The 24,047-nt window shown below is 42.7% G+C and overlaps 2 protein-coding genes across 4 annotated transcripts in view; one reads left to right on the top strand and one right to left on the bottom strand.

Moving 5' to 3' along the window:
- CTNNB1 (catenin beta 1) lies at nt 1-21,709 on the top strand. Of its 3 annotated transcripts, XM_009086206.4 has the most exons (17): nt 2-270; nt 3,398-3,476; nt 13,432-13,492; nt 13,894-14,121; nt 14,263-14,516; nt 14,608-14,846; nt 14,931-15,132; nt 15,453-15,597; nt 16,069-16,172; nt 16,258-16,596; nt 16,847-17,005; nt 17,904-18,023; nt 18,150-18,300; nt 18,390-18,511; nt 19,608-19,668; nt 20,424-20,644; nt 20,936-21,709. In XM_009086206.4, exons 3-16 carry the CDS (start codon nt 13,480-13,482, stop codon nt 20,630-20,632), a joined length of 2,346 nt encoding a protein of 781 aa, XP_009084454.1. In that variant the 5' UTR covers nt 2-270; nt 3,398-3,476; nt 13,432-13,479; the 3' UTR covers nt 20,633-20,644; nt 20,936-21,709. The 3 variants fall into 3 exon arrangements, with proteins under 3 accessions (XP_050826671.1, XP_009084454.1, XP_030094958.1); XM_030239098.2 differs by lacking the exon at nt 3,398-3,476; XM_050970714.1 differs by lacking the exons at nt 3,398-3,476; nt 20,424-20,644 and having other exon boundaries at nt 1-270.
- Nucleotides 20,968-24,047, bottom strand: part of ULK4 (unc-51 like kinase 4) — a 212,519-nt gene continuing 209,439 nt past the window's right edge. Inside the window, exon 37 of the mRNA XM_050970707.1 lies at nt 20,968-23,530. Within this exon, the coding sequence (XP_050826664.1) occupies nt 23,446-23,530 (85 nt within the window). The 3' untranslated portion in view covers nt 20,968-23,445. The remainder of the gene's footprint in view (nt 23,531-24,047) is intronic.

Here is a 24,047-nt window from a genome sequence, read left to right as displayed (position 1 = left end):
TAAGAACCTCCTTGTGAGCGACGCCATTTTAAGCCTCTCGCTCGGTTCGGCGCTGGGAGCAGCGGCGGCGGCGGCGCTCGGGGGATAGAAACACCGCCGCCCCGTACGGTCGCTACCCGGGAGCCAGCGGCGGGGGTACCGCCGTGAGCGAAGAGGAGGAGGCGGCGGCGGGGGGGACGAGGAAGGAAAGACGGACCGGACCGGGATCGCCCGGGCAGCAGCAGCCGCCGCCGGAGCCCGGGGGGACCCTGCGCTCTCCCTTCCTCCAACGTTAGTGCCTCTTTCTCCGGCGGGAACTTTGGGCAAACCCGGGCCGGGCAGCCGCGCGGCCGTGAGGGGGTCCAGGGTGTGCCTGGCGGGAAGGACGGGGCTGGGGGAGGGGGGGAGCGGGGGTGGGAGAGAGGTGGGGGGGAGGAAAGGAAGAGAGAGAGGGCTCTTGTTTTTGGGAGGTCCGGACAGCTGCGTGGCTGCAGGAGCAGCAGCTGCAGCTCCCGAGGTGTCTCTTGGGAAGCTCGTCCTGGGGCAAGGGGGTGGCTGCTCTGGTCTGCGGGAGAAGGCGAGTCCATACGCCCGGCTCCGCTCTCGTTTGCAGCAGAGCCCTGAGTACTTAAATGACCCATTTTAATTATTATTTTAGAGGTTCTTTCCCCTCCCTTTTTAGGGGAGTACTGACTCGCCGGTGGGCTGCAGATGCCCTTTGGCGGTAGGAGGAGGAAGAGAGCAGGGTACGCGTTTATTTGTACGGAATATAATTAATCACGGTCACTGCAGTCAGCGGGAGATAACTAATCTGTTCCCTTGTGGGGTTTCGCTTTTAGTGGCATTGCATATTTGTTGGAGAGGCTGTGCTGCTGCTTCTGGGTGTCACCGAAATGAAGCTTCCCCGGAGCTGGGAGCGATCAAATTAAGTTTTTTAGCACCCACCTTACCAGGGTGTTGTAGGGAACGTCATGGGGGCTCCCCCGCTGCGACGGGAAGCGCCCGCTGCTTCCCGGGGCCGGCTGGGGGGACCACGGAGGCTCCAGCCTCCCGAAGTACCGCGTTCCTGAGGTGTGGGGATCAACTCGCGGCTACTCCCACAACTATCTAGGGCGCTTACTTCTCCAGGAACAGGGTCTCCTGGTATGTTGTTTTGTGGCTAGTTGTTTTGTTTTGTTTTTTTAAAGAAAGCTTAGTTCATCTCTATCGTGCATGATTAGCTGTTCCTAGAGCAGCAAGTTTTCTTTAATTTAGCAAAACCTTGCATTTTCCCCTAGTTAAAACTCGATGTAGGACGTTGGGCTGTTTTTTTGTGTCTCTTTCCAAAAACCTTCTCTGAAAATTATCCTAAGTGGAAAGAAAGGACACACTGTGTAAAGGTGCCACGGGCAATTTACTTGTGACTTTAGGAATAGCGGTGTTGATCTTTGTAATCAGCTACTTCTTGATCTCTTTCTCATGGAGCAGCCATTGTTCTGACACTCTGTATATTCCAGACATCTGTGGTCCTCCCATCCCCCAAAGTATGCAAGTGGTGAATGGAAAGAGGCTGGGCTGGTATGCTGAGGTCGACGGACGGAAATCAAGGAGGGGTTTTTAGTAAAACAGGATCTTTATGTGCTGAGGCTACAGTAAAGGCGAAGACGAGAAAACTAGCTGAAAGAGTGTCGAGGTTTTCTTGATCTAAGTTCAGACACACTAGTCAGCAACTTCCTAGTTACGCTTTTGCTTCTGAAGAACAAAAAGGTACTATTGCAAGGCTCCAAAAAAAAAAAAAGCCTAAGCGGCAAAACTTTACTGGTGTGTATTGGCCCAAGTTATAATGTGAGTTTCAGTACCTAACAGTCCAGGAACCTAATGTTGATCTTGCACTTTTGATAAGAAGGTGCTGACAGCTGCAGGTATGTGACTGCTGTGTCGTTTGTCTAATGGCTGGTACTGTTGTAAATGAGGCTGCTGAGGTATTCAGGCAGGAGTTTGAGGCTCTCTAAATTGAGTTGTTCAGTTCAAAATTACACTGAGTGTAATTTTTTTCTAGGATTGTTCTAAAGAAATGTTATATTTGTTCATCTGTTGGTTCAGATATTTTTCTGTTTAGGTGTAAACTGATCCAGGGGAATGTTCACTTTGGTCTGTTTGGCTGATCATTTCACAAGGTCTAGGGGAGAAATAAGTAAAAACACCATGTTGGAAAGGACAGTGCTATGCACAATAGTTTCTAGGAGCAAGGATTTAATACAAAGTAAAGCTTGATTGGAAAAATCGTTTCTTCAAATGCTGTGTTACAGCCTTATCAACCCAAGCTTCCTTTTTCTTGCCTAAGCTATAAATAGAGTGGGCTCTTTGCATGGTGTATGTTTACTCTGGACACCAGCATTTTGCTCTGTGATGTGTTAGTAAGTGGCTTACCAAACCTTGGCTGTGGAACCTGGTTGCCCTTCAGACATAATGATTTTTTTCTGAAACATCTGTCCATCTATAGTGATTCTACATCTGAATTAGCATCCTGAAATACTGTGTTCTGAAGAGTTAAGCTTGAGGTTTTGGGGATGTTAAGGCAGGAGGTTAGTACTAATGGTGTTCTGATTTTGCAGTGTTTTCAGGGTTGGAATGGGAAGTAGAAAGAATGGAGCAGGAAATATGGCTACTGGAGGCTTCTGTCTCAGAAAGACTGAAGTCTGACTGAAGTCTGAATGTGCAGTCTGAATCTCCTGGATAAGGATGTTTCTGCAGAGTATTGTCTAGTAGGCAGGCTAGTGTGCAAATACAGCAATAATCAAAATCGCTTACCTTAATTCATAGTTAAACTGGTAATGCTAGGGTTGTGGTTATCATGCAGTTGCCTGCAGCAAAACTTGTTCTGTGACTGTGGTAGCCTGCATACCATGGCAGGAAAATCAGGACTGACCTTACTTGTCTTGAACATCATACTTCACAAAGCCTGATAAAACCTGAGAGAAGCTGTGAGAAGCTGTGCAGGCAGCTGTGACTTGCTCCTGTGTCCTCACAACGTGCACTTGCAAACTCTGAGCCCAGTGCCTTGCTGGCTGACTGGGTGGGAATCTAGAAATGGTAAACTTGGCAGTAAGTACTGTGTGTGTGTGATTCTTCTTGTCTCTTCAGATAAAATTATTTTCCTGGAAGAGCAATGTTTCTGATTTTCCAGTTAAGCACCTATCGAATTGGCTAGACTTGCCAACATAAGGCAGCCTGACAGTGGTTAACTTTTAATATCCATTTCTGGCACTTGATTCCACGGTAGAACTTGCTGTAGTCTGTGATCAGGGTTTAACTCGGGAGAGTAATTTGTTAAACTGTGCTGGCACAGTGTAGCCTGTGCTGCCTCTCGTGAGAAGAAAGGAGCCAGAAAAGTTGTTTCAGTTTTTGGGGTTTTGTGCTTTTCTTTCTTCACTGACAGGTGACTTCATGTGGAAGGGAGAGAATAATGGAAGTCTAATTCTGGCATATCTGTCTGTGTGGAACACCAAGTAGATGAGGTGAGCAGGTGAAACATAACCTGTAGCTCAGCCTGACCTCCTGAGTCTGTTTACTCTGATGTGAAAGCAAATTCATCTGGTGCTTTTGTTGCCTTGGGAAGTTTGGGTGCACATGTTACTTTACAGCAGAACTATTTGTTCCTGTTCCAAGTTGACTTTGGGAAACTATGTACATTGGCTGGATTGGTATTGCAGAAGTGAAGTGCTTGCTCTGTTACTTAATACTAAATTAACTCTGGAGCCTTGTTTGAGGACTGATGTAGAATGGTGAAAGAGTTAATCTCATATTCTGTGTTGCTGCATTTAAAAAACAGTATGAGGTAGCTGGATTTTGCTGGAGTTGGCAAATGCACTGTACATGTATTTGCTGGAACCAGCATTTCTGGGCTGACTTACTGCGCTAAATAGACTTGTATAAATTGGAGAAGTTTGCCAACTCTGCAGCAACTGTAGCAAATAGTTCTGTATTGTCCTGGCAACAATTCAGGTGCCCTCCAGTGGCCAGAAATCTTAACATCGTAAAGGTGCTGCTAAGTCCAGCTCCCTTATCAGTATGCCTTAAGAGTGGGTTGAAGAAGCATCTTTTAGTGTCAGACTTCATTAGCATGTTTGCTGTTTGAACAGTCCTTTTTGGAGTGTTGGTGTGCCTTATTGTAAATACTGAGTTATTCTGACAGACAAGCAAAGACAGCCACTTTCAGGTTCATAAGTACTTTGTCAGTGTAATTATGACTAATCACTCTGGTTTTTTAAACTGTGGAGATTAATATTTAACATCCAAGTTCAGGGCTGACTGTGTGGTTGCAGTCTAAAAAGAAACTGGATTATAGGTAGATACTTCCTTGTTTGGAAGAGAGATGGCTTGCTGAGTTGTTCCTGTGTTGGTGTGGGAGTGTTTCAAGCTATGCACAAACAGGCTGGAAAGGTATTTCTGTAACAGTGTCTCTTGTTAGTGATGCACATGATTGTGTTAAATGAGTGCAGAACCATTGTCTTTTTGATACACAAAACCATGTAGGCAGGGAAACTTGAGGGCTGGCAGTGTTTTTGTCCCTGAACTTTGAGCGTTAAATGAAATGTGGTAATGAAATTTGTCTGAATTATCATGAGTTGCCTCTAAATAATCACAATGTCAATATTTTTTTTGTTTGTATGTGACTAGGTAAGAGTAAAGAATGAATTTTGATCCTGTCTACTGCCAGCTCTCTACTATAGTCACCTTACTCAGTGATAAGTATGGGTACACAGACCAAAAGCTGTAAATCACTGCATATTTATTACTTGAGTCCTGCTTGCAGACTAAACCTTGGATAGAAACGCTGGCTCACCCCCTACCAAGGAAGATAGGAGTATGCGCAATGTACGTATCTGTGTCTTGCAAATAAAAGGTGGGAGCTCTTTAAGCTGTGATAAGCTGTGAAACTCCTCTTAATGTTTTGACCAGCCATGAGCATACTCAAACTTAGTGAATGCTGCACAAAGCCCTAGTGGGAAGTGTGTGCCAGTGACCCAAAGATCCCAAATCCATTGAACAGAACAGAAGTGATTAGTAACTGTTTTGAGGTTGTTTGTGGTGCTGGAAATTAGTTGGTCAAAAGAATTAAGACATGGGAGTATTTAAGTTGATAATCTTGTTATGACTTAATGCAAGTTCATAAACTTGAAACTGCATACCAGTCCTCTAATACTGAGCTACAAACTGCTGTCAGTGGATTGATACATACATTATGTTAGGAAGTTCATTACTTTTGTTCTCAAGTTGGATCTGTAACACCAGAATTGTATTTGAAGCAGTTTTCACATCATAACATTTAAGATTTTGATCAGCTCCTGTCTTGGACAGTCAGGAGGATACTTAGGTGCTTGAGGTCTATTTGCCAGCTAGTAAAGTGAGGGTTTTTGCCAGTGCTGTGTTATACTTGCTGATGAAAAAGCTCTCTTAAGTCATTACTTTCAAACATGACCTGATGGGTTGTCAACTTGAATGCAGCTGCTGCTTATAGCACTTAGAAGCAACCAGAAGTTTCTAGAAAGGACAAATTAATACCTAGGACAGAGAGTGTTTTGTTTGCAGATCCTGTTAGAAGCTGCTGTTAGTTGCCCATGATTTTGAATGTAAAGGATTGGGTTGACAGACCTCTTGTAACTCCTGAATGTTCTCTAGGTAAAGAGTGAAATAATTGTTCTGTGGATTCAAACCCTATTAATTTCTGAAGTGACAAGATCCAGTGCTGTGAAATTTCTGGTCCTGCAGTAGGATTTCAATTAAGCATATGTGACTATGTGAAGAGGTGCTTTCTTTACATTGCTTAGGATGCCCAGCCATGTGCCTCTGGCCAGCATCAAGCAAAATTATGTAGGGGACTGCTGATAAGAAATTATGGTGGTAGGTATCTTCTACCAAGTCCATTTAGACATATCTGTGTGTCCCATCAGTCTGTAATTCTACCAAAGTTTCTCTAGAATGTCTGTCCTAAAGAATGAAGTACTGTGCATCTCCTTTCTTTGAAAAGGAAAATGTTTATATGATATTGCCAGTTTCATGTTTGGAGAGGCTTCCTAGCCAATTCTACAGTTTCAAAGTTCATCTTCTAGAATGGTAGTGCAGATTGGTACCAGGATGAACTTTTACTTCTTTTTTAGTAACTTTTCTGATGTGCTTGTTCTCTTCCAAGTTCTCATCATTTTGTACTTTAGTTATCTGAGGTATTTGTTGGCTGGCTGCTGTTAGCTCTTGCTTTATTGAGAATTCTAATGGGTTGTTTTTAAAAGGGTACTTAAACCTTAGTGCCTGTGAAGACCCTGATGAATTGGACAAGCTGTTAGTGCCTTCATGCTGTGTTAGTTGCTCAGAGCACAGCACGGACAGGGCTGCAGCTGGAAGAGACCCATCTGCTGGTGAAATCTCTGACCTCCACTTCAGATACCTTTTGTTACCTGAACTGTCAGTCCGTGCAGGGTTACTCTTCAGCAATTGATTAAACCTACCCCCATTCTGGGTGGCTCTCTGTACTTAAGGTGAGCAAAACAAAATGTGGCTCTTGCTACACTTACATTATAGTCTCAAGTGCATTTGAAACTTAGGAGTTATTGAACATTGCAAGCTACGTAGGAGGTACGATTCTTTATTAGCTGCTTCTCTTTCAGGAGGAAAGGAAAGGCAGAACAGGTGAGTGTCCTGTCATATCAGAGCACTCTGTAGTGCTCCAGAGGTGAAGTCTGGCAGGCTGGAACTTTACAGCTGTGGCCTCTTTCCCTCCTCAATCACATTTGCTTAAGACTGTATTGACTCCAAAACAAGCCCTGAGTTTTTTGGAACTTGTAACCTAAATCTTTCCTTCACTAGATGTTTTTGAGGAACATGTTCTGTTTTTAAATGCAGCTAACCTAGTCTTTAAGTCTAGTCAAGCCTACCAGACTGCTTGCATTTCAGTTCCATCAAGCAGTTGTAATCAACTTGGAGAAGTATAGTAAGAAGGGAATAATTACATGTTGTTTACTTTAGCCTATGGGCGTGTGAATAGAAACTCTGTACTCTTGGTCTCAGATTGAAAATAGAGAGGCAGCACATTATATCAGCAGTTATTTTGTGTGTGGCATGAAGTGATCTCTTATTTAAAAAAAACACCCTTACAAAAGCTGGTGTAGGGAGGTTTTTCTGCCTTTGTTACAGAAGGGAATTTTTAGTTAATTTCTAAGGCAGAAGACAAAGGCTGAGAAGCCAGGACAATTGATGTAATAGCAGTCTGCGATGCCTGAAGGAAAAAGGAAATAATGAATTGGAAATGAAGCAGCAAATGGCTGGAATAGAGGTGACTTGCAGCAAGCATTGGCAGATCTGCACCCCTCTCCCACTTTAAATCTGTGGATTATCTGAGCTAGTTTGTTGCCTCTTGCAGCAGTCTTAAGGATGCTGAAGGCTGAGAAATTGGAACTGTTTAACCATTGAGGTCAGTAAAGCAGATATTCAGATTTCTTAATTTACTGAATTTGTTAGGAAAAAGAAACTTTAGACTTTCAGTCTTAATAATAAGAGAATTTAAAGACCATTTTAACATTATTGCATGTTCTGGGTTCAGAGTCTATTATAAGATATAAGATTATATCTTAAATATAAGATAGAATGTATTGCTGTTTGCAAGGCATCTTCTGACTTTCTGCAGGCTTCAGTAGAATGTGTCGTCTGAAGTATTCCTGGATAAATAAATTGATAAATGCGTGGATAAATTTGAGCTGGATGGATTACACAGGATACTGAGTTTATCACAGGAAAGAAGAGAAATACTTCACTAAGCAAGAGTAGCCTAATGGTTGGAGGGAATGATGCTGACTAACAAATGTTGCTTGAAAGGAACAACCCGAGCAGTTTTGCCACAAGGTATAGTTAATAAATGAGTTTGCTCAGTTGCAGTCTAGGATCAGTAAGATGGATTTCAGTGTGGGCACACGCTGTGACATTCAGGTCAAGATTACGGGTAGCTCTTAGTTTTCAATGGAACTTCTAAAATATTTCAAGTTGCTACATCTTGGCACAACACTTAAATGTAGTAATACTCTTTCATCTCTTGCCATGGCATTTCTTCTGACGTAGTAGTGAAGGCTATGGATTAATATTTCTACTATGTAACCCCCCCCCAAAAAAGTAGAAGAGTTTTAAAGCTGTGAAATCCTATAGTTTTTTTCCCTGTTAGAGGAAAACAACTGCTTGGTTTGATTTGTTTCCTTTTGGTATTACATACTGTCCAAGTTTCTTCCACTAAGATGTTTTCTCATAAGCCTCCTGAAGACATTTTTACATAGTATTAAAAATCACCCTGTTAAAAGCAGAAGGTAGCCTGACATTAATATAAAAATACATGAAGTTTTATACTCCTGTTCCTAGCACTGATAATAAGGTAAACCTTAATTTTTCTCTCTCTAAAAATATCCAAGTGGTACATTGCTTTGTTTAATGTGATAATTTACAGCCCATAACCATTATTCAAGAGCCACTTTGCAGTGAGTTTCATAGTCCTTAATGCACTGGTGTGCAAAAGTCAGTATTGGTGGGTGACTAATTTCCCAGTAGTCAAGGCCTTCTAATACTTGCATATAACTAACTTCAAAATAACCTACACTCACTGTATGTGGCTGTTTCTTTTGGAGGGGACAAGGTGGCTGAGGACTGCAAATGCTACTATTGGAGATAGAATGTGGGAATGCTCTTAAGTATTTGTTTACTGGTTATGGAAATACATTCCAGGAAAACTGTTGTTTGTAATCTTCTGTGGTATCTTTGTACAAGAAAAATAAATATTTTTAAAATGGATTCTTCAGAGTGAAATTCAAGCACATTCTTTACCTATTTTCAAATAAAGTGTCTTCTGTTATTTTTCTTTTTCAAAACCTTATAAACCCCAGCTGTCATTTCTACCACAAGCTTCTATCATTCCTTAAAACACACAACACCAAAACTGTCCTTCCAGGAATTCTTAATATGATAGAAGCATCTGGTCCATGAAGGACCTCCAAAATTACCTACAAAGGTACTTTTACCAGAGCTCAATAGAGCCAGATAATAAAACTTCTCGGTTTTCTTTAGAACTGTGGGTGGATATGGGAGAAGAGAACTTTATCCACATTTGAATAAGGAATAATTAGACATTTACAACAGTTCAGATTGTGTCTTCATAAGAATGAAGATCAGTAGAAGTAGGTCTGTATGTAGCAAGAGTGTTTATATCTGGGGCTTAGGTTAGACTGCTTGGAGACAGTTCAGCCACTCCTGCCTAAAGTGCCTTTATACCATGAAAGCTTTTTTCCTGATATTTCCACTGTCTGTATTGTCTTGCTTGAATAATTCATCCTCCTTCACATTTTGTTTTCTAGAAAACAGGCTAACAACTTCCAGGGAAAGATTAAAAAGGATTGTTGTGTTTTGTTTTCTAATTCCTTAATTGGATGTATTTTCCAAATTCACAACTTGAAAACTAAGGTTAATTAGGAAGCTTCTGTTGCTTTAAGAACTGAAATACAAGTACTTGGGTCATAGAAATGAGTGCTCTCCAGTGTTACCAGCTCTGGAACTGCTGTTGCCTGTATATTTTGGCTATGGATTTTTGCAAAGCAGATACACAGGTAACTTTTTTTTTTGCAAGCAGCAAAGACCAGTTATAAAATCAGACACAAAGGATGCTTTCAGTAACACCTTGGGAATGGTTGCAATGATTTCAGAGCACTTGGAGAAAAACTTTTTCAGTACAGATACTTCTCTACCCTTGTGTGTAGGTGATACACATTTTTAAGTGCTGTGACTGTCAGAAGACGATCAGCTTGTTCTGTGTAAGCAAATGTATCATCCAGAACTAGTGGGTAGTTTAAAAGGTGCAGTTGCTTGGCCTGTCTCAGGTGAGACAACAGGATAACATGTTCAGGAGGGGTGTTTGTGTGCAACAATTTGTGGTGCTTTGATGGATCTGGGCTTCTCCTGCAATTTTTAGTAACATGCTGCTCTCAAACAAATGATTTATGGCAGACTTGCAGACTTTGACTTGCTTTAAGAAGTGGCAGGGGTGGGGGATAGAACTGCTTATCAGATCAGTCAGGTGTCATTTGAGTCAATCTTTAAGAAGAGAATTGTTCAGATTTCAGAACTACTGTAGGCTTGTTGACTTCCTTGGTGTATGCCTAACTGTACTCCAGAATCAGAAATTAATATCTAATGAAAAAGCTTGATTGGAAATAATACCTAATACTTCTTTCATTCTTTTTGAAAATCAAGAGAATTTAATTGTCTTCTGTAGTAGTTTGAAATTATTAGCGCAGGTGCCATGTAATACAGCCTAGTGCAAGGTCTTGAATTGATCTTCATATGAGCTGTTTAATACGGAGTCTAAAAACCCCTAACCTTCATTTAAGCCCAATGCTTGCTATGCAAGTGGATGGTCTCATGGGGCAAGAGGAGCTTTTTGAGAAGAGTAGAGTCCCATAACTCCTAGCAGTACATTCATGTGAACTGTATAATGTAATATTTATCAGAATTCCCACTTCTGAGGGCCTGCTAGCTTTCCAAAATTGCGAAGCCTGCAGCCATGCTGAAGTTTTTTTGTGAAGTATACTGAGGCCTTCTGTCTCTTCCTGATGGTTGAGATGTGTGTGGCTGACCTTGTACTGATCCATTTTGTCAAGAAAATGAGCAGCACAAGTGTTTGTAGCGAGCCTGGTGGTGTCACTCCCTTTGTAAATGTGTTGGTTAACCTTGAGAGTGACAAACAGAAAGACAAACTCAACAACTTACCTAGACTCAGTTTACCCCTTTGTAAAATTTAAAAAGAATGTGAAGAAGAAGATGAGAGGATGTTTAACTGCTGAAAACCTAAACCCAAACCCTGGCTAGTTTTGCTTGGTAGCTAGTTTGAGCTTTTAGGATCACACCAAATTCCCTATCTAAATAATAAAAAAAGCTACCAGGAATTGCTGGGGGGCTACAGGTGTGTGAGATGCAGATCAGGATGTTGGAACTTGCAGATGCAGCTAGTAGGCTGATCTAGGGTCAGCATTCCAAAGACTGAATGTCACTGGTAATGTATTTCTGAACACTTTGTATTCTTCATTGCTATTTTGTAGATGTTCTTCAGTGTTGTTTTGGAACAGTGCTGCTGTTCTTCAGTGGCTGGTCTGGTCTGTTGGATTTTACCTAATGGTAGAACTGCTCTTCTCTCTTCAGGCTGCTGAAATTGAAACAGCAATTTCAGAGTGCACGTGCTATAGGCCAGTTGCCTTCAGTGATGCAGAATTCAGCAGTGGAGAAAATTATAAGTTTTTCCCCAAGCTGCTTACTGCGTATGGAAATCTCAGGTGGTAGTAAATGTCTCAAAGCATAGTTACTACTCTTATGTCTCAAAGCATAGTTACTACTCTTAACACCAGTGGTAGATGAAACAGTCAACTTCAAAACCAGTTTGTTGATCCTTTTTTTGGCATAGTCCTGATGGGTGGAGATGGGAAAGTTTATGGTAAAAATAAATCTTTTTTGTGCTAAGCATATTGAGAATTTCATATAGCAGCTAGAACATGCCAAATTTTTTATTGGAAGTGTTGCATCTGACTAATAGTGAGGACTACAGAGAGCAAATACAAATTTTACTGTTACTGCTATTCCCTTTCTGTTTGGAAGGTGTTAATGGAACTCAAAAAGTAACACAGAAGATCTGCAAAGAGCTCTCAAGGTTTTGTATAGGCACTTGTTCAAATTAGCTACTGCTTAGATTTTTTTAATCATTGGTGAGCTGACAGCAAGACTTTAGGTTTTTCTTTCCCCTTTCCATTACTACTCTGATTCCTAACAGCATGTTGGAAGAATCCATGGGTAAGGGCCTGGAAAAAGTGTCTGTATTTTCAGCACATCCTCCATGCCCAGTGTCAAGAGCAGACTCTGAGTTGGCCAGTCTCTTCCAGGCTGTTGGGAAGGACCAGTTCAGAGTTTCCAGCTGCACAGCAGGATGCTTATTGTATGTTGTCTAATGTCTTATATCAGCTTAATGCTGTTTATCTGCTGCAGATGCAGGTCTACTGCCCATTTTAAAAGAGCTAGGGAAGGGTTGTTGCCAAAAGTTGTGGGAATGCAGTCAGGACAAACAGCACTGGCATTTGTACAGCCAAGCAACAAGATTTCTCACGAGCTGCTGGAGTATCTTGCAGCTGGCTCAGTCAGTGAAATACAAGTTTGTCCTGCCTATCCAGTGAGACTTTCAAAACTAAAGGCCTTCCCTCTGTTTAATTATGATTTTCAAAAAGGTGCTCCTGAAGGAAACTCTTAAACTGGGAAATTCTGTCTTTAAACAAATCCAGCAGACCTGTCCTTTCACAGATTAGTGTTCTGCCTTTACTTCATTGTGCAGGAATTTTTGGATCGGCACAGCTCTAACACCTAACAGCACAGTGAAAGCTGATTGCTGCAAGAGATGGTTTTGTTCCCTGCACAAGCTCCCACTGCAAATGTCTCTGCTTGGCTGGCTCCCAGAATAGGCTGTCACCAGCTCTGTGTCTGTGCTGGAAACAGTGTGGCACTGTGGGGGGAAGGGGAGCAAATGAAATAAAAGTGACCTGTTGTGGAGCTGTAGCCTCAGATTTCTCTTTCTAGGTTAGTGAAGAGACAGGTACAGATTTATGGTGCAAACACTTCAAAACTGCTTGGTGATATGGAATGGAGGATCATAATGAAAATTTATATAGGGCATTTGATCATATTTCAGCCTCCTTGCCCCCAGTTATCTTGGTTTTCTGTGCAAACAATAAAATGAGTTTGGGGACTCAATGTGTGTTCAACTAAAGGACAGCTTTTTTTTTTTTTTTTTTAATAAGGCTGGTTCAATTTTTAGTTTTAACTTCAAGGAAGAGGTTTTTTTGTAGGAAGAAGCCTTTATTCTTACGACACAGGAAGGGAGTAATAGAGGCGGTGCAGTTATAACTCTTTAGGTAGTCTTTGTGCAATTTGCCTTACATTGTCATTTCAGCTTTCCCCATGAAAATTCATGTTGTAGCCCTGTATAAGACAGTTTTTTCTAGTATCTTCTAAGTAGTTTATCTTTGAGGGGAATGAGGAAGTGTGACATTTAGCCGTTGTCTTTGTGGCATTTCCAGACTCTGGAATTTAATGTCAGGACTTCATCTTATGCAAAGATAGAGGAGTGAAAAATAGCTCTGTTGTGGTCAGTCTTCAATTCTTGCTCTCTTGCAGCTCTGAGAGAATATCTTACACATAACCTGACAGAAGAAGTCTGGGTGATACAATGAGTTCTTTTGCATGTCTGTCCATGGGGGTTTGCTAATTAGCATTTGAGTATACTCAGTGTAGTAATGAAATGGCAAGATGTGCCAAGTCTTAGTTTGCACTTCCAGTGTTCTAATGTGAAATCCTAACTGTCTTACTAACTCTGATTACTGTTTAATAAGTTGTAACCTTGCTCTTTTTTAGGATCTCTGAAAGGGTGCAAGAAAGAGTTCTGGGAGCATAACAAGGAACATGGCAACTCAAGGTACATAATGCATTACAATTTCTGTTACTAGAATCTAGAAGACTCCGTATCCTTCTCTTTTTAACTTTTCAGAGTCACTTAGGTTGAATAATATCTGCTCTATTACAGTAATTAATACCTTACACTGGAAATGAAACTTTCAGACAAGTTTGTTGTAAGTTTGTTATAAGGTCAGGACAGCCACAATAGCAGTGGTTGTTCTGCCTCTTCCTCAGGTTTATATGTCTGCCTTGGTTCAACATATAGTCTTAGTTTAAAGTTGCTGCTCACTTGCTGTGCTGGGTTGAGGAAGTTGTTTATAACAACTTATTTTAATTTAAAATCTCTGTCATCTCTTGTAGGATTAATACATGCTGGGGCAAATGAACTAAGCTTAATTGTTCACCAATGATTTCTTACAGCTGACCTGATGGAGCTGGATATGGCAATGGAGCCAGACAGAAAAGCAGCAGTCAGTCACTGGCAGCAGCAGTCATATCTGGACTCTGGTATCCATTCTGGGGCCACAACAACTGCTCCTTCCTTGAGTGGCAAGGGAAATCCTGAAGAAGAAGATGTGGACACAACACAAGTGCTGTATGAGTGGGAACAGGGATTCTCTCAGTCCTTCACTCAGGAGCAAGTTGCAGGTAAGACCTTTTCTATTACACCGGTTTGCTTGGACAAGCAGTTAATAATAATGCAGAAACCTAACTACTCAATTACTGCCAATCTGGATGATGAGCTTTTTATCCCTAGTTTGAGATTATTATGACTTGCCTTGTTTTCAGATATTGATGGCCAGTATGCAATGACTAGAGCTCAGAGGGTGCGTGCAGCTATGTTCCCTGAAACCCTGGATGAAGGAATGCAGATCCCATCCACGCAGTTTGATGCTGCTCATCCAACTAACGTGCAGCGCCTGGCTGAGCCATCCCAGATGTTAAAACATGCTGTCGTTAATTTGATAAACTACCAAGATGATGCTGAACTTGCAACTCGTGCAATCCCAGAACTGACCAAACTGTTGAATGATGAGGACCAGGTAAGTATTTTCTTTTGCCTGGGTAAAGCTTGCTTTTGGGGCACCTTCAATGACCTTAAAACTAAAAGCTTTATTTAAACACTTGTGTTAGGTGGTGGTGAACAAGGCTGCAGTTATGGTTCATCAGCTGTCCAAAAAGGAAGCATCTCGCCATGCCATTATGAGATCTCCTCAGATGGTGTCTGCCATCGTACGTACCATGCAAAACACAAATGATGTGGAGACAGCCCGGTGTACTGCAGGGACACTACACAACCTCTCACATCACCGTGAAGGCTTGTTGGCAATCTTCAAATCAGGAGGCATCCCTGCTTTGGTTAAAATGCTGGGGTATGTGCACTACTGAGGCAGTACTTGTGTTTTGCAGTCGGGTCTGCTAGGAGCAGGTACTCATGAGGATTTTCCCTTCTTCAGGTCCCCAGTGGACTCTGTGCTGTTCTATGCCATTACAACTCTTCACAATCTCCTGTTACATCAGGAAGGGGCCAAGATGGCTGTCCGTCTTGCTGGTGGGCTGCAGAAAATGGTGGCCTTGCTCAACAAGACAAACGTCAAATTCTTGGCCATCACAACAGACTGCCTTCAGATTTTAGCATATGGCAATCAAGAAAGTAAGGTAGGTGCCTCTGGTCCTGAAGTAGTTAAAATGAGCAAGCTTGTGATGAATGGCCTGACAGTTCTTGTGTACTAATCTCCTGACTCTGAATCTTCAGCCACATGCCACTGGCTTTTGCCAGTCATTCCTGACCTTGCAAGAGGGGAGGGATATAGGAATTATCTTGCTTATAGTGAGACTATAAAACTTACAGTCCACATAAGCAGATGGGTATGTTTTTTTAGGGAACTGTAACCATGAGGGGTGTAAGCCAGCAACGTTTACTACCTGCTGACATGTGTAGGAAGTGACAGACAAATATTATTTTTGCTGTCTTTCAGCTGATTATTCTGGCAAGTGGCGGACCCCAGGCTTTAGTAAACATAATGAGGACCTATACTTACGAGAAACTATTGTGGACCACAAGTAGGGTGCTGAAGGTGTTGTCAGTCTGCTCCAGCAACAAACCTGCTATTGTTGAGGCTGGTAAGTACATTGTACTCATTCTAACTCTAAAATCTACGTAGTGCTTTGGGATCAGTTCATTCCACCAATAACAGAAACTGCCAGTATCAAAAAATGAGCTTGGGTTGGTCCTTAAGTCCATAACCAGATTTAGAGGCCTTTAGTATACAGAAGTATCAAAGGGTGGCTGTTCTTGGTAACTCCACTATGTTGTTAACTGTTAGTGGGTGAGTGTTGTCAAGATAGATCCCTGAGAATATGCACACATTTAAAAGGCCCAGTGTCACACAGGGAATTTCAGGGGGTTATTACTTAGCTATGAAGAAGGGCTAGGGCCCCAGCCATACTGGGATATTGACAAGAAGGATCCAAAATCTTGTGAGATTTTGCACTTAGATGTCAAGGAAGAGAAGGACTTGACTTCTCACAAGGTGAGCATCAGAGTATGGTGTAAAATCTGAGTAATGGTGTCAAATTTGTACCATCTTCCAGGTGGGATGCAAGCTTTGGGGCTCCACCTCACAGATCCAAGCCAGCGTCTTGTCCAGAACTGTCTCTGGACTCTGAGAAATCTGTCAGATGCTGCAACAAAGCAGGTAAAGGGCTTGTCTGAGGGATCAAGAGCAAAAGTCAATGTAGTGAAAAAGAAGACTTAGCTTTTTCTTCCCTCTTTTTATGCAGGAGGGCATGGAAGGCCTTCTAGGAACTCTAGTTCAGCTTTTAGGATCAGATGATATTAATGTTGTGACTTGTGCCGCTGGCATCCTTTCTAACCTTACCTGCAACAATTACAAGAACAAGATGATGGTGTGCCAGGTTGGTGGCATTGAGGCTCTGGTGCGCACAGTCCTCCGGGCTGGAGACAGGGAAGACATCACAGAACCTGCAATCTGTGCTCTCCGTCACCTCACCAGCAGACACCAAGAAGCAGAGATGGCTCAAAATGCAGTTCGTCTCCATTATGGGCTCCCAGTGGTGGTAAAGCTGTTGCACCCACCCTCACACTGGCCTTTGATCAAGGTAAACAATGGTTAAAAACTGACCGAGCTAAAACTGTTGCTCTGTAAAGTGTAACTTTAAAAGTGAAAAATTCTTTGTTCCTGTGGTGTTGGGGATACAATTTGTCTGCTGGAGAAGTTGTTCCACTTAAGCAACTCAGTGTTTACTCTTAGACATTTAAACATTTGAGATGAACTGATTAGAAAAGAAGTCACTAACAGCAAGCACACCTCTCCTGCTCTTTTATTCCCCACCTGTTCCTTACCTGCAGGCTACTGTTGGCTTAATCCGCAACCTGGCTCTGTGTCCTGCAAACCACGCCCCGCTGCGTGAACAAGGTGCTATCCCAAGGCTAGTGCAGTTACTGGTTAGAGCACACCAGGATACCCAGCGACGCACTTCTATGGGTGGGACACAACAGCAGTTTGTGGTGAGTGCCCTCCCTGACACTGCATCTCTCAAAGTTCTCTCCAACTCCTCGTTTGTCAGTGCACCTCAACCCTGTAGTGCTTGGCTAAAGAACTTTGTCTTATTTGCTCTATTCACATTATTATCTGTGTGCTGATAGCTCTGTCTTGGCAGACCTGAGATTTTTTTTTTAAATCAGGATGCCAAAACAAACCTTGGTTCTTATTTTAATAACCTCTTGAGCATTTAATTCTGAATGTTAGAGCTCACAGAAATTCTAGTACTGCCTACTCTGGCAAGGCAAATAATTGTCTACCAAGACACCAGAAGTTCCTCCTCGTTCTCAGAAGAATGGGTTTAAGAATGCTGTCACAGCTTCTTTGCATATTTGCAAGGGTGCTTAGACCTGTAAAAGTACTGAGAAGTTGTGCAGGCTCCATAATTGTTGCTTCTTTGGCTTCCAGGTCAGTGTGACAAGATCAGTCTCAATTGGATTTTTTTTATCCTGTACACATATTTACAAAGGAGGGGTTTGCTTAGCACACAAATGGAAGCAGCATCTACTAGTACAGGAGTGTAGTTAATTCATGCAGAGGCAAGAAGGGACCTCTTTGATACTGGCAACTGCTGGGCTAATCCAGGTTGTAGAAAAAGAGATGGTGTTATCAGAGGGGAAGCTCATTATAAAAGCCACTGAGGCATTCGCTACAGGGATGCTTCACTACTGAATTTTGGTGGGTACACTGGGTTGACTTGTAGCAGGGATGTTAAGTTTGAAAGCCAGCACTTAGGGGAATGGCGTAAATGCAGGGGATGAGTTTAAATGATTAGTTGGAACTGCTGGTTGGCTTTTTGATAGTCACTTAAGAAGAGAGTATACAATATCTCAAATTCAAAAATGCCTTTTTTCTCCTAACCAGGAGGGTGTGCGTATGGAAGAAATTGTTGAGGGCTGCACTGGAGCCCTGCACATTCTTGCACGTGATGTTCATAATCGAATCGTAATCAGGGGTCTAAATACCATTCCACTATTTGTGCAGGTAAGTGAGAGCTCAGGACAACACTGGAATATGTATTAGGTAAAGAAATAAAACAGCTCTTGTACTTCTTAGAGCTACTAAGTCAGAGTATGCTGAAGAGCTAAAGGAATTGTGTTTTGGTTGCAGTTGTTGTACTCTCCCATCGAGAATATCCAGAGAGTAGCTGCTGGTGTACTTTGTGAACTGGCTCAAGACAAGGAGGCAGCCGAAGCAATCGAAGCTGAAGGTGCAACTGCTCCTTTAACAGAACTGCTTCATTCTAGGAATGAGGGTGTTGGTAAGTGAACTTAAGGCTGGTTTCATACTTGTGTTAGAAGAATTGATAGAAGTCTTGACCTCTACTAACATCACTCTTCCTTTCGGCAGCAACCTATGCAGCTGCAGTGCTGTTCAGAATGTCTGAGGACAAACCACAGGACTACAAGAAACGACTTTCTGTTGAGTTGACAAGCTCCCTGTTCCGGACCGAGCCAATGGCTTGGAACGAGGTGAGTTTTGTGATCTGTGTTAACAGTTCCCCAGGGAGAGCTCATTTCTGTGTTCTCCCTCCTTCCACCAGTGAAGTGTAGATGCCATCAGTCAAACAGGCCCAGCTTTACACAGCTGTCTGGTGGCCGTACCTTCCTTACTTGCTCTCTGTGTTCAGGTGCAGTGAACCTGTGGTAAGAAGCCTTCAAGCTGCTTTTTCCCTGTCAGACATGAAGAGTCTGTTCTCTGCTGCTGCTGAAGTGTGTAATGTTCATTATGCTTGTAGTGTGCAAGGCTGTCTGTATACAAGAACTTTGTACTTTTCTGTGTTGCTTGTCAAAACCTGATGAACTCCGGATGCAAAAATAGAAACACGAGTGATATGAGGGAAGCATAAATATAAAACATATCCTGTAAGGCTTCTATCAAGCCAACAATGCAGGATTAGTAATCTTGGGCTGGGAATTCAGCTTGTCCTGAGACCTGAATACATTTGAGATTTCAGACTTGAATACATTTGCAGGCTCATTATCACACATGGCATTTTTTCATTTTTAATGGACTACACAGTAAATTGAGACTGAAATCAGTCTGTGTGCATGGGATACAGGGAAGGCTTCACTCATTCTTTGTCTTCCCACAAATTTTTAAGATTCAGGAGCCAAGCTTGTCTTGTCTTGTATATATCTAGTACACAAGGGCAGTACCCTGGAGTTAGACAATTGCTCTGCAGGCAGGCAGTTACTTCTGTAATTGAACAAATGGGAAAGGTTCCTTCAGAACTCTTAAAAGCTCTGTTGCTGGCTTGGGAATATGTGACTTGCAGGATCTGGACAGGTGTACCTGAGGACTGTTCCTAGATCTACCTCATCTTTTTCACTCCCAGACAGAACCCTCCTTCCAGTGATCTGTGGATTCCAAATCTGGCTATTACATGGGTGTAGATAGTGAGCTAAAAAGGCATTTCATGTTGACAGCAGTGCTGCAGTGCTCACTGCAGAGGAGTTGTTCAAAGGGATTTGGGGCAAGCTTTACAACTTTGTAAACTCAGAATTACTGGTGCTGGCCAAAAGACCTGATGTTAAAACTGTTTTGTAATTCTTTGTGTACACATAGACAGCAGATCTTGGACTGGATATCGGTGCCCAGGGAGAGCCTCTTGGATACCGCCCAGATGGTACGTGTCTTCTGTTCCCCTTGACTAAACTTTCAATTGGATGAAGTCAAGTCATAGGTTTTAAAGGAGAACTGCAAATGAGTGAAGAGTGAATTTACTCTTCAGCAAGGTATTGCAAACTGACAGGCAGATGGGGAACTGCCAGTTCAAATAACCCGTTTCTGCAACACCACTGGCAGCACTGAAATGGGAGCTGTATGAACATGCAAAACCAGTGTCTCTTGTCTGAGTCCTGTGGGAACACCTCCTGCTGAGCTGTTGTTTCCAGAAATCTTTTCCATTCTTCACAAATGGACTTGACAATTCCAATAGTGCAGTTTTTCTTTAAAACAACAAAGCTGGTATTGAATGTGCTAGTCTGTGAGTGTCTATAGATTTGAATGCAAGCCTATCCCTAAGGATTCTGAGCTATTTTTGACTAGCCTTTCAGAAGCAAGTCTACAGTCTTGGAGCCTGGTTTTGCTGCAGTATTGTTGAATTTTAGTACTGTTGATTGTGCAGACTAATGGCTTGGCTGGAATCTGCTCGTGCTTCTGACTGCAGTGTGCTTTGTCTGCAGAATCCTACTGGAAGGCTTTTCCGAACAATGGAATAGCTGTTAAGGGCAGGCACCAGATTGTGTTGAACTTGGCTGAACTAGAAAACAATTAGATGGCTACACGATCTCCTCACACACTGATACTTGCAGCTTCTGATGCATCTAACATCTGTTAACATTATGCTTTTTTTCCCTCTGCCACCTTTAACTTTCTTAGATCCTAGCTACCGTTCTTTCCACTCTGGCGGATACGGTCAGGATGCCTTGGGTATGGACCCTATGATGGAACATGAAATGGGTGGCCACCACCCTGGTGCTGACTACCCAGTTGATGGTCTGCCAGATCTTGGCCATGCCCAGGACCTTATGGATGGGCTGCCTCCAGGTGACAGTAATCAGTTGGCCTGGTTCGATACTGACCTGTAAATCATCCTTTAGGTAAGAAGCTCCAACCTTGAATTTAAAAACAAAACAAAAAGAGAAAAACAGCTGACTGGACTGAGGACTTGGTTGGCAGGGAGGGATCGGCTCAACTGGGTCCTAGTGTGCCACAATAATGAATAAATGCTCTGGAAACACACAATGAGCACACTCCAAACTGACTTCTGCCGTGAAGTGTGGAAGTAATTAACTGTAATGTCTTGCGCACCGGCTTCATGCAGTCTTGATGTGTTACAACAGCCTTTCACAACTCAATAGCACTGACACCTGTGTTTTTTCTCTTTGCAGCTGTATCATCTGAGTGAACTTGCATTGATTGGCCTGTAGAGTTGCTGAGAGGGCTCGAGGGGTGGGCTAGTATCTCAGAAAGTGCCTGACACACTAACCAAGCTGAGTTTCCTATGGGAACAATTGAAGTAAACTTTTTGTTCTGGTCCTTTTTGGTCGAGGAGTAATAATACAAATGGATTTTGGGAGTGATTCAAGAAATGAAGAATGCACAAGAATGAGTTGCAAGATGGAATTTATCAAACCCTAGCCTTGCTTGTTAAAAATTTATTATTTTTTTTAAATCTCTGTAATGGTACTGACCTTGCTTGCTTTGGAAGTAGCCTTTCTTTTTGCAGTAATTGTTGTTAGTTTTTTTTAAAGTCTCTCGTAGTATTAAGTTATAGTGAATATGCTACAGCAGTTTCTAATTTTTAAGGATTGAGTAAAGGTGTAGAACACTAATTCATAATCGCTCTAACTGTATTCTGAATAAAGTGTAACATTGTGTAGCCTTTTTGTATAAAAAACTAGACAAATAGAAATGGTCCAATTAGTTTCCTTTTTAATATGCTTAAAATAAGCAGGTGGATCTATTTCATGTTTTTGATCAAAAACTTTATCTGGGATATGTCTGGGTAGGGGCCAGTAAAAACTGTTTATTTGGAACCTTGTATTGGACAGTTTACCAGTTGCCTTTTATCCCAAAGTTATTGTAGCCTGCTGTGATACAGATGCTTCATGAGAAAAATGCAGTTATAAAATGGTTCAAAATTAAAGTAAACTTTTAATTCATTCTGTGTCAAATTATTTCAGATCACAAAATACGTTTGTGTATTAAGAAATAGTCCTGGACTTGCACAACCGCTTTAGTGGAGGGAGACAAGAATAATTGACCTCTTTGATCCCACTCGGGCATAGTTACCCTTCATAGCCTGGAGGTTTCCTGCCGCAGTCACCAGTCTGCCCCTACTTTGCTTTGGCAGGGTCCTCATGTGGGGCAGGTCTGGCCAGATGTGAGGCAACTCCACTGGTGCCAGGCCTGCCAGCCCCACGGCTCTGGGCTTCACAAAGGGTGAGCAGCCTCAGCTCCCCTCAGCACTAAAGGACAGGGAAAGATCCTTTGCCCACAAGCTCTCAGCTGGTTCAAAGCCGTTCTCAGGTGTCCTCAGCGTTCAGCTGCTGTGCAAGACAAGACCTGTGTGTGACTGACTTCCCTTGAGGCAGCACCTGTGTGACTGCAAGGGGACAAAGTGGTTCTGAGACTGCTGGCTCAGCTGCAGACTGCACATGTGCACTGTGCAGCTGTCACCAGCACTGTGGGAGCAGCACTCCAGGCACATCCACTGCAGGCAGCAGTTTGCCAGCAGAAGATCAGAGCAGGCTTTGCTGCAGAGGCTCCTGGCTCAAGATGCTGAGAGCTGAAGGGAGCCACACCAGCCTGCTTCCCCTTCTGCTGCAAAAGGAAAGGGCTCACACAAGGAATCCAGCTTTGTTCCTCTCAGCCACACTTGGCTATTCAACTCCTACTGTAAAACACTACACCAAATAATAGCCAGGATGTCACTCTTTCCTCTTTCTAGTAACTCCAGCTGAAAGATAGCAGTATTTGAAGTAATGTAAGAAAACAATTCCTGTAAGACACAAGGTGAAATCTCTTTACATTGGGCTGTTAGCGTGCATCCACATACTCTGGGTAACGGGGCTGTGACAGCTGTGCAGCTGCGCTTGGTGGGTGCACTGGCAAACTGACAGACATCAACCACAGCACATGTGGAGAAGAATTTAACTCTACACGCACTGTGGGATCTGCAAGCTCTAGAGGACCTTTTCTAGGGTACCAGCTTTTACTGGGGGTTTGACACATTGCCAGGGTCATCATCACACCTGTTCTCAACTGCAGCCAGGAGTGTTGGCAGCTGAGAACAACATTCCCCCCGTGTAGCTTAAGCTGAGCAGTGCTAGGCAAAGGAGGGGCTAGCGAGTAGAAGGCTGCAAGTAGAAACCTGGGTAACATCTATCCTTACATGCCCCACACACAGCCTCTGTGTGATCACAGTGGTTGGTACTGGTTGCTTGAGGTGAATGATATTGTCTGTCTTGGTAAAAAGGTTTTTCCCAGTGTCTGTCACAAGCATGGTGTGACCCCTCAAGATAAACAGCCAAGGCAGTCACCTGATCCAAAAGATAAATGAGCATTTCTAACTAGCTTGAAACACTTTATATTGTGAAGTAACTCTACTATTTCTTTAATTTACACTTTCAAACTATCAAAAACTTGAGCTACATCATGTAATGCCAGCAAAGCAAAGTAGTAACCAAGAATTCATCCCTGCAGGGATTTAAACAACAAACCACCCCTTCCCTACCGCTGAACCAGCTTCCCCCTCCCTTACTGAGCCAGCCAAAATTCTGCATATGCTGCAGCTCAGATTGCTAAATGCTCAGCTCATCTGAAGGTGTGCCTGCAGGACCGAGGTGCTGAGCAGAGTACACAACCTACACATTTCAGAAGGCTGGTCAAAAATTGTTCACTCCAGAGTCTTGATATTTTCATGTCCTACTGCTCTCAGAATTTCAAATGCCAAGGAAGCAACAGCACTGTCAACGTGAGAGCTAGAAATTAAAAACAGAAATTAATAACATTCATTAGATGTCCTCAGGATAAAAAAATGTTTTCTTCAAATTCTACATTTGCCTTTGCTAGAAAATTCGGAGTGGCCATTAACTGCACTCTATCTGCTTTTCTGTTAAGCAGTAACATTTAACCAGTGACTCTGCCCTGTAGCACATCTTGAGTAGAAATGAATCTCAGCTCCAACTCCCAGTAACTGCTACCTCACTCAACCTCCTCTGCAAAAAAAGGCAGATAGAATTTATCACACACCTTGTGACGCCTCACACGCACACTTCCAGCTTGGCAGAAAGATGTATTTTCGCACACGCACAGAGCCCCCTGCCTGCAGTGCTGCTCTGCACAGGCAGGCACTTCCACTCCAGGTGTTGACTACCTCCTGCAATGAGGAGTGACTGCCCCTCCAACCACAGCCCTGCACTGGAGCCCTTTGCTTCCTCACCTGAGGTATAAGTTTATATATTTTCCCTAATTTTTTCTTCTGGAAACATGTTTTTT

This window comes from Serinus canaria, chromosome 2 (genome assembly GCF_022539315.1).
Source record: "Serinus canaria isolate serCan28SL12 chromosome 2, serCan2020, whole genome shotgun sequence".
Lineage (NCBI taxonomy): Eukaryota > Metazoa > Chordata > Aves > Passeriformes > Fringillidae > Serinus > Serinus canaria.
The sequence above is the reverse complement of the archived record's forward strand: the minus strand, read 5'-3'. Positions and strand labels throughout refer to the sequence as shown.